Here is a 14,269-nt window from a genome sequence, read left to right as displayed (position 1 = left end):
ATGGGAAGCGGAGTGTTTTTCACAGTGAATAAAATCCACTTCAGTGCCAAAGCTGGAGAGATACAGATACAAGACTGCAACCACATTTTGTTACAGCATAAAAGAAGATTCAGTATCCATTAGGGCAGCATGGGCCCAACGATCACCAAAGAGGAGAGTGTGGGGTTGTTACTAAGAGTGTAGGAGAGGGAGAGAAATCGAGAGAGCTGAAGGCAGCTTGCTGCACAGCTGATCCTCAGGAATAACACAGCATGCAGAGGATGGAGCTGTGCCTTTGCTGAAGTGCTATCACACTTTACATGTATCAACGTAATTTGCAGCACAGATGAGGAATAAAAGAGTCTGTTTACCAGGGAGACCACAGAGGGATCCTTATCCACCGCATTGCACAACTGCCTGCGAGCGCAATGCAGGGTTGGATTCAGGGAGAAACATCTTGTCCCAGACTATTAGCTGTGACTGGCTGCTGGAGATGTGACATTAAATGTATGAGTGACCTGGCATGGAGCTGGAAACCCTCCATTTCCAGCATTCGTACAAATACTCTTCCTTTCTCTACCACGTTGTGAGATTTTTCCAGTCATTAGTAAGACAAGATATAGGGACAGTCCTACATCCTCTATTATTGTTCTCCAGCAAGTCCTTTGCTATCCAGCTGGCAGTTACGGGGTGGCATTTTTACCACTCTGTTGGCAAGGTTAGGGTCTGGCCACTGAGGCGGGACTGATGAGCAGGATGCCTGCTTTGCTGCTCGACTTACCTTGCCTTCTGGAGTCACCTTCCACATCACAGAGAACGTCAGGCGGTCTCGCATGGGATTGAGACTGCACAGCTCCTCACAGAGCAGCTTGGGAAGCATTGGGATCACCTAGAAGAGAAGAGGAAACTCAGTGCTGAAGAAGCATGGTGGTGTCAGTAAGAACCTGAAGAGCTTTGCCTCTGATGACTGCACCAGGCAAGTAACGCAAGTCTGAGGCTGCTTTCTGCAAAGTGTAAATGAAATTTCTCCCACGCATCACAGGAGTGTGCACGGCTCTAATAAGGACTGAGCTGTGCTTTGCAGCACAGACAGGAATGCGTAGACGTTGGTGAGATAAACAAAAGCACCTGTTTTGTGACTACTGAACACGGCGTTTGCAAACAGAAGGAGAACAATTACTATTTTCCCGTGTTTAGCTCTGCTTGAACAAAATGTCAGCCAACAGAAATTCCTGGCAGAGATGTTTTAGCTTGCGTTCTAATTCCTTACAACCAATCAATACTGCAGCTGTCGATCACTGAATTACCAAACTACATATTACTCACCTGACTGCAGCAGCAAAGCAAAAGCGCAGAACATACGACCATGGAATCATTAAGGCTGGAAAAGACCTCTAAGATGGTCAACTCCAACCCCAACCCATCCCCACCATGCCTATAACCAGGACCCTCAGTGCCACATCTCCACACCCCCAGGGACACTGACTCCCCCACCTCCCTGGGCAGCCCGTACCAGTGCCTCATCACATATTCACACTGCAGCAAAGCTGAGGAGCTCCAAGTCTTTCTGCCATCCCTGAGTTATTTCCCAGGTGAAGCCAGCAGTAAAGCTAATATTTAGAAGCTGTTTAATGAAGCAAACCTAATTATTTAGAGCTCTACGTTCTCATTTCTCTTCTCGTTATTAACTTTTATAAGGAAGCAGCAAGCGCCCTCCAAAGAAGAACTACCCTCTTCTTGGTTTTATTCTGAGTGGTAACGTGGGCTGGTGCTTTCCAGAAAAGCACAGAGAGAAATGCTCTACAGGGCCAGGTTTGCCATGAAGATATTTCAGCTCTTTAATTCACCTTACTTTCGATTGCTCTCCTGGGCCACCCAGCCCAGGAACAGCAGCAACCTCAGCTCTTCCAAACTCTGTCGCACCGAGGCGGTGATTTCACAGCCAGCACTTTGTATCTGGGTGCAAAGGGGACAACTGCTCTTCAACACAGCAAGAAGAAAAAAAAAGTCTCGGATGCCCATTTTCTCCTTAGGTGCACACAGTTGATATTTACCTTTTGCTCTGAAGGAAAGACTCTTAAAATATTTAATCACATTTGTGGTTTGGCACCGGGTGACGGCCATAAATCCGTTCTAATTGCGCTGTGTATTAATGCCAAGAGGTTAACTGTACGGTCTCCGACTGTCAAGGAGCCCCTTTCAACATGAATCAGCAGCGCCGGTTCAGCCGGGAGGTCACAGGGCACAGACTACGATAAGCTGTTTCCCGCAACACAAAGGCCGTCAGCTCTGTTATTCCAGTTGTGCAAAGCACATTAACAATACTCAGACATTCATAACTGGCGGATTCGGTACGTGAGGGCTGCCATGCTGCCTGGAAGGGCACACGCCACAGGGTTATAAATTCAGCCCAAGCGATGCCAGCCTGTAGCAGAAAGGAGAGAAAATAGCTTGCTAGACTATCGGAAATCCCTGCCTGTCTAGGATTGCCCATGACCTCCATGAGACCCCAAAGCTCAGGTCACAGTGAACAACGTGCTGGCGATTTAATAAAAGCTCCCATCCATCCCTTTCCCATCCAAATTAAGGTGCTGTTACCAGCATCTGCCTCCACCTCTCTCCATCCGCCTTATGGTTCATTTTTTGGTTCCCAGAGATGCTGTTCTGTACTTATTGAATATTCTCATGCCTCAGCACAACCTCTCCCTTCACTTCTCCTGAAGCAATAACAGTCTGCCAGCTAAACGCCGACGTGAAACATGAACGCCCATCCACGAAGAACAGCCCGAGTGAAACAACAGGATGCGCGTTTCAAGTGTACTTGAGCAGGATTAATATCCAATTCAAGAGGCTGTAATTCTACGGAAGGGCTTTCAATGATGTGAAACACAAGCAAAGCTTTAACTCAGATCATAATTACAGCGCTAAGTGCTCACCGAGCAATTAGCTGTAACAAACCTACTGTTAAATGGAGAAGCTCCAACCCACGTCACCCTCATTTTACAGGGGAGAAACTTCAGGCAAATCAACTTAACACAGCCTATGCAAGAAGCCTCCAAAGACAGCAGGAATTTCCTCTTCTGGCCTGATCCTCAGTGTGATTCAGTCACAGTCAAAAAGGATTCTTAGTAGTTGCAAGGCCAGCACTTAACGTACAAAGACATCACAATTGTGTCAAATTCAGAGAGTGAGATGTTATCCCAGGGGCTGCCTGGAGGAACCGCTGCAATAGGATTATTTTCATCTCTTTCTGAAGGAGACGCGGGATGAGAGGAGATTTCCCTAAGTACGTCTGTAACGCCCATGGAAGATTTACAAAACAGCAGGGCTCCATGGCACCACCTCAAAAAAGCTGGGAGCAGGGGGTGTGTAAAAGTAGCTGGACCTAGAAGTGCAGCTAGGGGAGTCCAGAAGGGCTAGGGAAAAAACTTTCACCATAGAAATAAAGGACCTGCAGCCCCTGGGAAATCCTTTCTACTGAACATATCCGAAACTCAAGGGCTGTAGAAAGGCCTGTGCTGTCTGGTTTCCAAGCCCGTCTCTCAGCCAGACCAATAAAAGACACCATCTCTTCCCACCAGCCTAGCAGGGCCCAAGAGATACGGAATGGGCACTTCTTCCAGCAAAAGGCTGATATCCACCAGGCTCACAGCTCTGAGTCTGCAGTTCAAATCAGACCACATTTCTCTCTGTGTGAAATTTCCTTAGGCCCACTGCTGCTACACCTGGCCAGAGCAGCAGAGCTCCAGCCCCTCCCATGGCCAGGTAAAGGGAAAGCCAAAGTTGGACAAGGCACTGCAGGGTATTTCCTACAGCATCATCACCCTGGGGTTATAAAACACCTGGGCTTCTTACCATGGCCTAAAATGCACTTAACAGGCAGATCTCAGATGGAGGAGTCACTTCAGGCACAGGAATATCTATCCAACCTCCTGCTTGCAAGAGCCCTTTGGGCTGTATTTTTTTGTTGTTGCTTTGCCTCTTAGGCTAGCAAAGCATTTCCAGCATCCAAGTGTGAGTTTCCAGCCTCAGATTTGTTCCTTGGGAGCACATGTACTGGGGTGATAAAACTTCACACTGCCTCTGAAATCAGAACCATCTGCTGCAGCCACGACACTCAGTGGCCAAGTGCAGAGCCCAGTAGCCAAGGTGGCTCTGCTCACTGGACTTGCTGGAGCAGCTTTGCAAGCAACAGAGGGGGAAAAAAAATCAATCAGACCAGCAGGGAAAAAGAGAACAAACTCCTCATTTTCAAAAAGCCACACGGACAGTTTTGCTCACCTCAAATAATCCCATTCTGCAACTGCCCTACTGGTTGGTACAACCACTGCTGGCTCTTGGGGTGACCCCATCTCTCCCGTGGATCCTATGGGGAGGGACTGCATTAACCCGGAGCGCCCACCCCAGCGCCAGGAGGAGGGTGCCAAGGTCTAACAATGGGGCGGGCCCAGCAAGCCTATTGCTTACACACTAACAGACACTCAGAGGAAATAGGCAATTTGTTTATGAGCCAAGATTTCTGCTTAAGAGTTATATCAACACTTCCATGAATTCAGATTTTGAGCAACTCTTGGTTACTCAGCCCGAGATTATCAAAATATCAACACCCCGACAACCTGCTGGTGTCAGAAGTGAATGCCTCGAAGTCCTGGGACTCAGCGTGGAGATAGGCTTACAGATCACATCTTTGATCTCGAGTATAAAACAGTACCAATAAAATATTACACAGATTTATGGCTGACCTCTCACTCGAGCTGCTTCACACCTAAAATAACACTACGGGATGTGCCAAAAAAGGAGGAAACTGTTTAGGTTTTCTTGCTTCTTAAAACCTGATACACTCTTATTTCAAAAACTTTTGACTTTTATTAAATAGACCGCTAGCAATTACACAATAACTCCCCTTCTGGATACATGGCTCAGGAAAATTAAATATGTGGCTTACTTAACTTCTTTGGGAGGATTAGCATGGTGCTAACCTCTAGCAGAATCACAGCTGTCTTAGGAAACAATTCCATCAAAGGAAAGCATATTTTCTACAAGAGTCACACTACCATCTTGTTTCAGACTGCTGGCTGCTTTCCTTTGCCCATCCTCTCGCTCCTTTTCACCTATTGCAATTAAAATACTGACCAACACCGTGCTTTAATAATCTAACCCGGTTTGTACTCTTAAAACACATTCTCTGCAGGGCAGAAGAGGGGGCAAAACACTATCCCTGGCCGAGAGGCCAAGGTAGGTGAAGAGTAATTGGAGATAAGGGGATGTGAAAAGGTAACATATAAAACTTATTGTAGGCATCACACAGGGCTGGTGCTCGGGGAAAAAAAGCACTTGGAAAGAACAATTAACTTTTGAATTCAGCTACATTTTCATGAAAAATGTCTATTTTTCTTTCCAAAAAAACGACATGCCTTCAAGCATGAGCGATGTGGTGAGTGACAGCCATGGAGTCACCTCTACCAGAGGTGGAAGCAGAGCATCACAGAGCCAAGGGCTTATTGACAGAGAGACTGTAGGGCTGGGAAGGCTGCGGTACCAGAGCTGCTGTTTCTGTGAGATACACACTGCTTCCCACTCCTGGAGAAGTCAGTCCCCAGCAAGGTGATACCCAGAGAGGTCACTCCTTGGTCTCACTATGACCAATCCAGCTCAGACACCTCTGCACTGCTCTCATGGCTGCTCCACGCAACCCAGCAATTAGGATGTGGTTGTTTATATCAGCAAAGATGCCCCAACATCTGGGAAGCGTTGCACCATCAAGGACTTCTACTACCTAAAGCCAAGAGCCAAGCTTCCTGGCTTCAATTCATATACAGTACCTGCAATAGCTCATGAGCTAGGAAGGGTTTCTGCACATTCAACTAAAAATGAGACAAAAATAATCATCCATGGATGAAACATGGATATTTCCTCTCCTCTAATATTAAGCTCCAACTTGATCGCTTTTACAGTTTACAAGTCTACTTCAAAACTGAGTTTAATATTTGGTTCTGTTGTACTAAAATCTTTACAATTTAAAAATATCTTTTCAGTGCATGATGAGAGAGCACCAGTTCTCCATATCTGAAATACCAAGATGAAAGAAAACTGAAATACTGTGGTTCCTCAAAAAGTGAGATGACAAAACTCTCCATCACTACCACTACAGTTCAGGTTGGATGTTAGGAAACGTTTCTTCTCAGAAAGAGTGGTGATGCAGTGGCACAGCTGCCCAGCGAGGTGGTGGAGTCACTGTCCCTAGAAAAGTTCAAGAACCATGGAGATGTGGCACTGAGGGATGTGGTCAGTGGGCATGGTGGGGGTCAGCTGGGGTTGGACTTGGTCATCTTAGAGGTCTTTCTCCAACCTTAATGATAGTATGATCCTATGGTCTGCAAATTTTGAGCCTGCAACAGCAACACAGAGAAACCAAGTGGGATCTGTCAAGCTTATCTCCAGCTGATGATGGTACAAACATAGCTTTAAAGCTGTGGGACCTGAACCAACTCCAGGTCAGCAGAGCCCTGCTCCAACTGAGCTGCTCCTAAGCTACCAAGCCCTGACATACCCAAGTTTCTACCTAAGGACACATGGCCATAGACTGCTGCTTCATGCACTGCTCTCTTCATGAGCTCTGAGCCAGCACATAGCATTAAGTCTTGCGTTTGTCTACACCAGTTCACCAATTTTTGTAGTTTTGCTGCAATAGTAACCAGATTTTGATTGACGGCATCTGAAAATAAACTTTTAACATGAAATAATGGTGAAAGGAAAAAATGGTGCTCAGAAGAAAAGAAGAAAAGTTGTTCCTACCTTTTGCACTAAATAGACACTCGTTGCCCTCTCGCTCGCCACTCTATCCAGTGCTGTTTCTTCCAGTACGAAGTAGCTTACATCCGCAATGTGAACACCCACCTCAAAGTTCCCTGCAATTGCACAAGGAAGTCAGTAGGCTGCAGGCAGAAATTTAGGGAACTGGGGAAAAAAGGGAATAATTCAATCCAGAAGTTACTTTTCAGAGGAAAATAAAATAAAATAAAATAAATCAGCCATTTTATGATCTCTGCATTTTCTGCTGGATCACTTCTGGAGGAGACGTTCCTTGTGAGGGATGAGCCCTGTGACATACCATCAGCGTTAGGGGGACAGTAAAGGAAAGGAAAAGAGAGCGACAATGTGATTTTCACAAATCTGTTATCATTCTGACAAGTCTGAATGCTTTTGCATTTTGATCCCTCTGTATTATTCTATGTAACTACTCTGACTCCTCTTCTCCCCCACATGCTATGCCTACAGCTCACAGAAATGGCATTTCTATCCTTCTCTTCCCATCTGAGATGAAAACCGTGGTCCCTCAGAACACTACCAAATTCACCACCACTGTGACCACAGCTTACCTCATCCCACATCCACGTGTGAGTGCTCAGGCAGCGGTGGATATGTGAAAGCCCTTAAAAGCCATGTGGCTAAGTCTTCACAGCCAAGAGCTTATAATAGTAAGCTCTGCTGCCAGATATGGGATATGGGACCCCACCTTGCAACCCCACAGGCAGCACAGGACACAAGTTTTGAGCCTGCCTCGGGATCTCAGATCTCAGAGCTGTACTTGCTTCCAATTATCTCTGGGTCAAGAGCAAATTGCTGCTGATGTCCACAGAAGTCTTACGTGATTTAGTAGCAGGCTATGCAGAAATGCAGCTTTCCACAAGAATATTCTCCCTGTTATCCTGCTTTATCCTCAAATTAGGCTCTTTGTCCTCCAACTACAGTCTAGTCTAAAAGCATCTTGATTCAAAAGTTAGGCTAGAGAGGAGCACTACTGAGGTTTATCGTGAGGTTTCAGCAATAATTTGAATTTGGAAGCAGCGATCATCCTCAGCTTTGGAAGTAATTAGTACCTCAGTCCAAGAAATTCTGGTCTGCTAATCCTCAAAGGAGCCCATTGACCTTTGTTTTCTCTGGAAGAACGAGGCCAGATTTGAGGTGCTTATTTGTAGAACAGTTCTAAGTGTGGCGGGTTCCTAATTATAACATTTGGTTCTTTAGAGGAATTCACTAACTTTGTGGTATCTATAAATATTTTTTCTTTCTTCTGTTTTTTCAAAAAGACAGCATAATAAGATACCACATTGGTTATAATCCTGTTTGTTTATACACCTTGCAAAGGATATTATCAAAGCCTTTCTCTCAAGTGTCACATTTTTGAAGCACAAATTGTTAATAGCTGATGTCACTACGCAGTGTATCTGCCTCGGTGTGCACCTAATGGGTAACAGTGCTGGATGTCAATAGAGCAGGAATGGAAAGAGGTGAATCATAGAATCATTAAGGTTGGAGAAGACCTTGAAGATCACCAAGTCCAACCCCAACCCATCCCCACCGTACCCACTGACCACATCCCTCAGTGCCACGTCTCCTCATTTCTTGAGCGCCTCCAGGGACAGTGATTCTACCACTTCCCTGGACAGCCTGCAACAGCTCCTCCTGTCAGTTTTATTAAGCTGTGTTTACATACACAAAGTACTCTCCAAAGTACTCTTGTGCTACTTTCGTTCCCTCAATAGAGCGAAGATGTAAAGGCAGCAGAAAATCACATGGAAGACAGGAGCATGGGGATTTAGGTTTTTCCACATAACCTATAGTCGCTGGAAAGTCCTGCACAGAGTAAATATCACGGCAGCAGGAGGAGAGGGCAATAATCCTACTGTACACCAAGGGACAAATTCCACCACTCAGAAAGCTGGGAGAAAAGGCTGCAGATTAAATGGTTCACCTCAGAAAGCTGTCTACAGCTGTGTTGTGATATTATCAGATGCCCTGAAAGCTGCTCTACATGGATTAGGCATCCAAGCCTGAAACTACTTAGACAGTAAGTCTTAGACTAACAATTCAACCAACAGATCTAATATTACATGCACTTGAAGCCAACACACTTAGAAGGTAAAAAAATATTGAACACTTTGAAGTCAATATTGTAATGTATTGACCCTGCAGGCAAATATTGACCAAAGGAAAGGAGAGGGGGTCATTACATCATGCCTTTAATCGCACTTTAATTCAATATGTGCGCTGTTACATACATGAACTTTTCGTCCTCAGTAGAAAATTGACAAACCAAGAAAGATCTCATTGCATGAGATAATAAAACATGGAGTTTGCCAACGAAAACACATCGTGCGGAGTTAAATTTCACTCAGGTTTCCCACCAGAGGTTCTAAAAGCCGGGGTCAGCATGAGCCCCCTGCTTTTGAACTTCTAATGGAAATTCTATCTAAATATTTTGCTACATACATTGACATAATGCAAACTGGCAGCTCTTGGGTTTGCCTTGCTCAAGTATGAATCACCCCATTTCCCTCATCCCCCAACAAACTCAGACCAAGAGAAACTGAAGATACAGACAGTGACCAACTAATCTGACTTCCCTTGGATGTGCCGCAGAAAATACCAGTCTAAGCCTGCACAGAAATACCTGCCCAGTGCTCTCTCCTGGTTTATTTGCCAATTAAAATGAATAGTATTTCTCTATCTACAAAGTTCTTCCACTAGGATTCTCTTCGAGGTCCACAAACAGTTTTGCTAGTCTCATTAATTTTTATGACAATCACAAAAGGAGCATTTCACATTGTAAGTCCTATGTTATTTCGCAAGGAAAAAAAGAGAATATGTGGCCTGAATGAAAGGAAAAGAGAGTTAAACTCTCCTGCACTGAAAAAGTCTTGCCATAGAGAGGAAAGGGTGGGCAGTGCATGGATCAGACACTACACACTGCTATACTGCCTACTCCACCCTCATTTTGATAACAAAATCTACTTCTCCAGCAAACATAGGCTTTGTGCCTTGGTGTGTAGTTCTCCATCCTGATTTCAATCTATATTTCTTACAGAAAGGAGTACATTACAAACCAGATTAATCTGACTCCAGTTTACAGTTCTCCTACAGCGAACCTAAAGCAGCACAACAAGCCTTAAAGCTAGGTATACACTATTAGTTTAAAGACCTTCTTCTTTTCTTAGATTATCTATATAAGAATACATGGGGGATTAAGCCTGACACTTCATATAGCTGATATTTAAGCAACAACAAAAGAGAGCATCTACTGCAAGAAAAATGCTGAAGGCACTCGGATGGCTTCTTTCATTCAGGATCTCAGATCTTTTTTCATTTAAAATTATTACATTTGAAGGTGGGTGCAAAACTGTCATCCCATTCAAACTCCATCACTACGAAGAGTGAGAGACAATTAGCAATGGGGAATGCAGTTTAGAATTGAGCGACACCAAAACTCTCTGCAAAAGGGATGGATGGGATTTGTGGTGACACTGCAGGCAGAGAGGACCATTTCCTCTTTTGCTGATCACGCTGTGGGTGGCTGGAATAGCAGAAAGAAATAGACCCAAAATTCTCCAAGTTTCTTGAAGCCTGGATCTCCTCCAGATGCTCACCAAACAGCAAAGCTGCATCCCCCTGCACGATGCTGAGCTTTTTTTGAGAAGGTTCAGCTCCTTGATCTGAGAATCTGGTTTGTTTGAACTCACTCCAAAACCTTGTATGTGTAACACTGATAGGATGCTAAAATCAAAGGACAGTGGTTCAAGTGTGGCACCTAACAGAAGAACAAAGAACAAGCTGTTTCTTTTTTCTTCACTGATGATCTCAACTACTACAACAAGAGAGTTCAAAGACCTTTTTTCCTTTTTTGTGGAGGAAAATTATAAACAAAAAGGATTAGCAAGAAGGAGCTGGAAGAAAGGAGAAAGACCTTTGAGTTTGTAAACGTTCCATAAAAATTGCCAACCCAGCAAGCTGTATCAAGAATTTGCCCCAGGAATCAGAAAGTTGGGTTGAATATATCTGAACAGGAGTGAGTTAACACAACGGCAGCAAACCCTTCTCCATCTTCAGCACCCCAGTCACAAATACAGAGGGAAAGAGCAAGCATATTCATTTCATACTCTGGCGTGTAAATTTTTGGACCACAGAGCTTAAAAATGCTACACCTTGAGGATAAAACAGCAAAAGGTAATTCTCCAGCACACGAATACACATTCCTTTATTTCCATCTCACCTTTACTCGTCACCCTTCTCAGGAGAGAGACTATCACTCATAGAACATTACATCAACTTCAAATCTAATACCAAGTTTTTTGTGTTAACCACTATTTCTGAAGACATCTGTTACCTCTCAGTTAGGGAGATACAGGAAAGTTCAAAGCAGATTGTTTGCTCCAGCCAGAAAACAGCCAGCTGCTTCCAGCAATTAAAGGCAGTTGACTGTTCTGAGGTTAGGCCAAACTCTTGCAGCAAATAATTACAGCTCTTCCCCATTCCCTGCCCTGGGGGTACCTGGTGCTGCTCACTTATTTGCAAAGCAGTGTTTAGCATCTAGCAGAAGTATGAAAAAGCTGCTGGAAGTAGCTAAGGATCATTGCAGATCATCAACATATGCTTTTAAATGAAGGACCTGACCCATGCACAAGCATCTCTGTTTCTCTTCGGAATATGCATGTACTATATGGGTACATCAATGGTCCTGGCATGGCAATGTCCATGTTGGGACAGTGGCAGAGAGAAGAGAATGACAACAAAAAAGAAAAAAAAAAAAAGAAAAAAAAGAAGAAAATTAAGAAGAAAAAGAAAAAAGAAAAAGAAAAAAGAGAAAAAATAGAGCAATATGGAGAAGAGGAGAAGAGATTAACACAAAACTTACAAGTGGAACTGTGGGAAGAGCAAGTTATTTGTCTGCTCTGGAGTCTGAAGATACAGGTGGGTGGCTTTTATTCTCAGCTGAGGTTACTCTTCAAGCACAGAAAACCAAGCTATTGTTCAGAAAATCAGACAGTGTGCTTTATTTCAGTTATTTTAAAATAACAAAGTGCTTAAATTTTACTCGTGTGCCCCGGGGCCATTTTGCTTTTTCAAAGCACAGCGCAATTGAGCATAAATGCATTAACTTGTTTACCAGGAAACTGAAGTTTTTAAATTATCACATGATGCTGCTCCAGCCAACCGAAATACAACTAATTACACCTTTTTAAAAGCAATTCGTATCTTCTTCTTTCTCAAAAGGTCTCTTCTTCAACATAACCTTATGAAAAGACTCTGGCAAAAGGAATCAGAATTCTGTACCTCAAAGAGAGCAGGACAAGTCCCCGGGGCACCGAGCAGCAGCTTTCCAACCAACCATGAATACGACTTTAGGAAAGTTGCAATGATTTGAAAAGAGGGAAAACTCTCTATCCAAACAATAAGCACCTCTAAAGAGTAATGATTCACAAAATACTACACTCTACCAGGCTCCACTGCCAGCCTGGCCTCTAGGACATATCCCCATTGAGCCCCTCTGGTTTACATGAGCAACACCCCATGGAAACAACCCCCAACGCTCACCAGCCACAGACAGACTTTGAGAGCATCTCAGCATCTTCTGAATTTCTGAGAAACCACTGATACAAATGGCAATGCTGGAAAGTGATGCCCTCAGCGATCCCAAGAGAACCTGGAAACATTCACAGCTCAACTCACAAAAATAGATCGTAATGGGGTTTTTTTGTGTGTTTTTTTTTTTTCTTCTTTCTCTTTAAGTCAAAAAGGTCAAAGCGAGATTTTAATGAGTCTAAAATCCAGAATAATTCCTATCTGCTTGTAGTGACTTTTAAAGCGCTGTTCTACTCAATTCTCACAGCCACTCTGACCTTCGGTACTTAAGTCTCTGGCACTGACTGAATGTTATGGAGATGATCAGGATTTTACAAACAAATTTGGGATTGGCTCCAGGTAAGGTACAAAACAGAACTCATGTTCATTACGTGCCTTTAGCAATGATGGACAAGTGAAGACATAAAGCACAGAAATCTACTTGGAAAGGAGCAGTCCCCAAGCAGAACATTTTTTTCCATGACCAACAAACAAATCTTTAAATACTTACAGAATTATGAGGAGATTTTATTACTAAATTAAATTCTGGGAGCAGGTCTTCCAAGTGAATTGCATATAGTTCTCTGTCTGTAGCAGCTAGTAAATTTCACAACTTTCTAAACTCACTTCTTAATAGAATTTAAAAGCTATCTTTTATACCGAAAAACAAAGCCAGAACACTGACATAAAAAGGCACTTCATACATCGTGCATTACAAAGCCCGAGCTTTATACACAAAACAGCATAACCCAAATCACTTCAGTACTTAAATATTTTGACTAAGGCTAGCATTTAAATCCTCTGTGAGGAACACACTACCCCACCCTGCCCAACACTGAGGAGTGTGTTCAGAGATGGTAAGATGTCATCACAAACTACCCACAGCCTCCTAGGAGTGTGGGAGTCAGTCCTACCATAAGAACATGGGGTAGATGCTGGAAGCATCTCAGCTGGTGGTGAATAAGAAGTCGGATCTCCAGATGTCACAGAACATACCTTGGTACCAAGGCAGAGAAACCCAACAACCAAATGTCCTGTCCTCTGAGTTGCCAGCAAACCCACCTCAGTTCTTCACCTTGTGATGGGAGATGCTGCCATCCGGAACACAGCCACTGCCTCTGTTGTTCATGAAAATTACCTTCCAACCAGATGCAATAACTTAGGAGGAGAACAAAAGAGCTCTTCTGTGCAAATGTTACCACTGCACCGTTAAGTCGGATACTTTAACAAAGAAGGAATTATCCTGGGGGAAAAGCACTAAATACTCAGAAGGACAGAATTTACGCAGCATGTCCAAGATAAAATATTTAATTGCAGACTGAAGGACACAGGGAATGATATCCAACAGAAAAAGTACATAGCATAAAGATTTGTTCACACTGCAGAACCAGAATCACACAGAAAAATACAGATGGAGGTAAGGCAAAAGTACCTTAATAGTAAACATCAAGGAAAGCCACAGGACAGCTAGGGACAGAAAAGATAACGATGGGAAATGAAGAGACTGTGCCATTTCTTTCATATATCAAATTTGGCCAACGCTGGAAGAGTGTGACCAGACACAACAGCTCCTTATGCAGTGATGCCTATGTCCTACCTTCTGCTCACAAAGGTTTCCTCCCTGTTCCTGTGCTGATACCTGATGTTACCTTCTGCATTGTACAAGTCAGCTCATTTCCTCCATGTCTGCACAAACACCTCGCAAACTGTGAGGTGCCAAAGCAGCAAGATCCACTGAGAAGTTTTAAAAACTGCATTAATTTCTTTGCAAGATTCAAGCGTAATGAGTAAAATGAAGAGGAGTAAGAATCTCAGATACATTAGATTCTCCACTGGATGACAGTGTTTGCTACATGATAATCTTTGGGAGAACCTCTAGATGACTGCTCGT

General features: G+C 43.7%; 1 protein-coding gene across 6 annotated transcripts in view; it reads right to left on the bottom strand.

Annotated features, from left to right (window-relative positions):
• Window positions 1–14,269, bottom strand: part of DIS3L2 (DIS3 like 3'-5' exoribonuclease 2) — a 163,924-nt gene that overhangs the window by 53,672 nt on the left and 95,983 nt on the right. For all 6 annotated transcript variants that reach the window (XM_046898826.1, XM_015291462.4, XM_025153427.3 and 3 more), the window contains 2 exons: window positions 6,775–6,887; window positions 761–868 (listed from right to left, as the gene is read on the bottom strand). In XM_046898826.1, coding sequence (XP_046754782.1) covers window positions 761–868; window positions 6,775–6,887 — 221 coding nt within the window. The remainder of the gene's footprint in view (window positions 1–760; window positions 869–6,774; window positions 6,888–14,269) is intronic.

Source organism: Gallus gallus, chromosome 9 (genome assembly GCF_016699485.2).
Source record: "Gallus gallus isolate bGalGal1 chromosome 9, bGalGal1.mat.broiler.GRCg7b, whole genome shotgun sequence".
In the NCBI taxonomy this organism is placed as follows: domain Eukaryota; kingdom Metazoa; phylum Chordata; class Aves; order Galliformes; family Phasianidae; genus Gallus; species Gallus gallus.
Note: the sequence above shows the minus strand (reverse complement) of the source record. Positions and strands in the feature narration are given on the sequence as shown.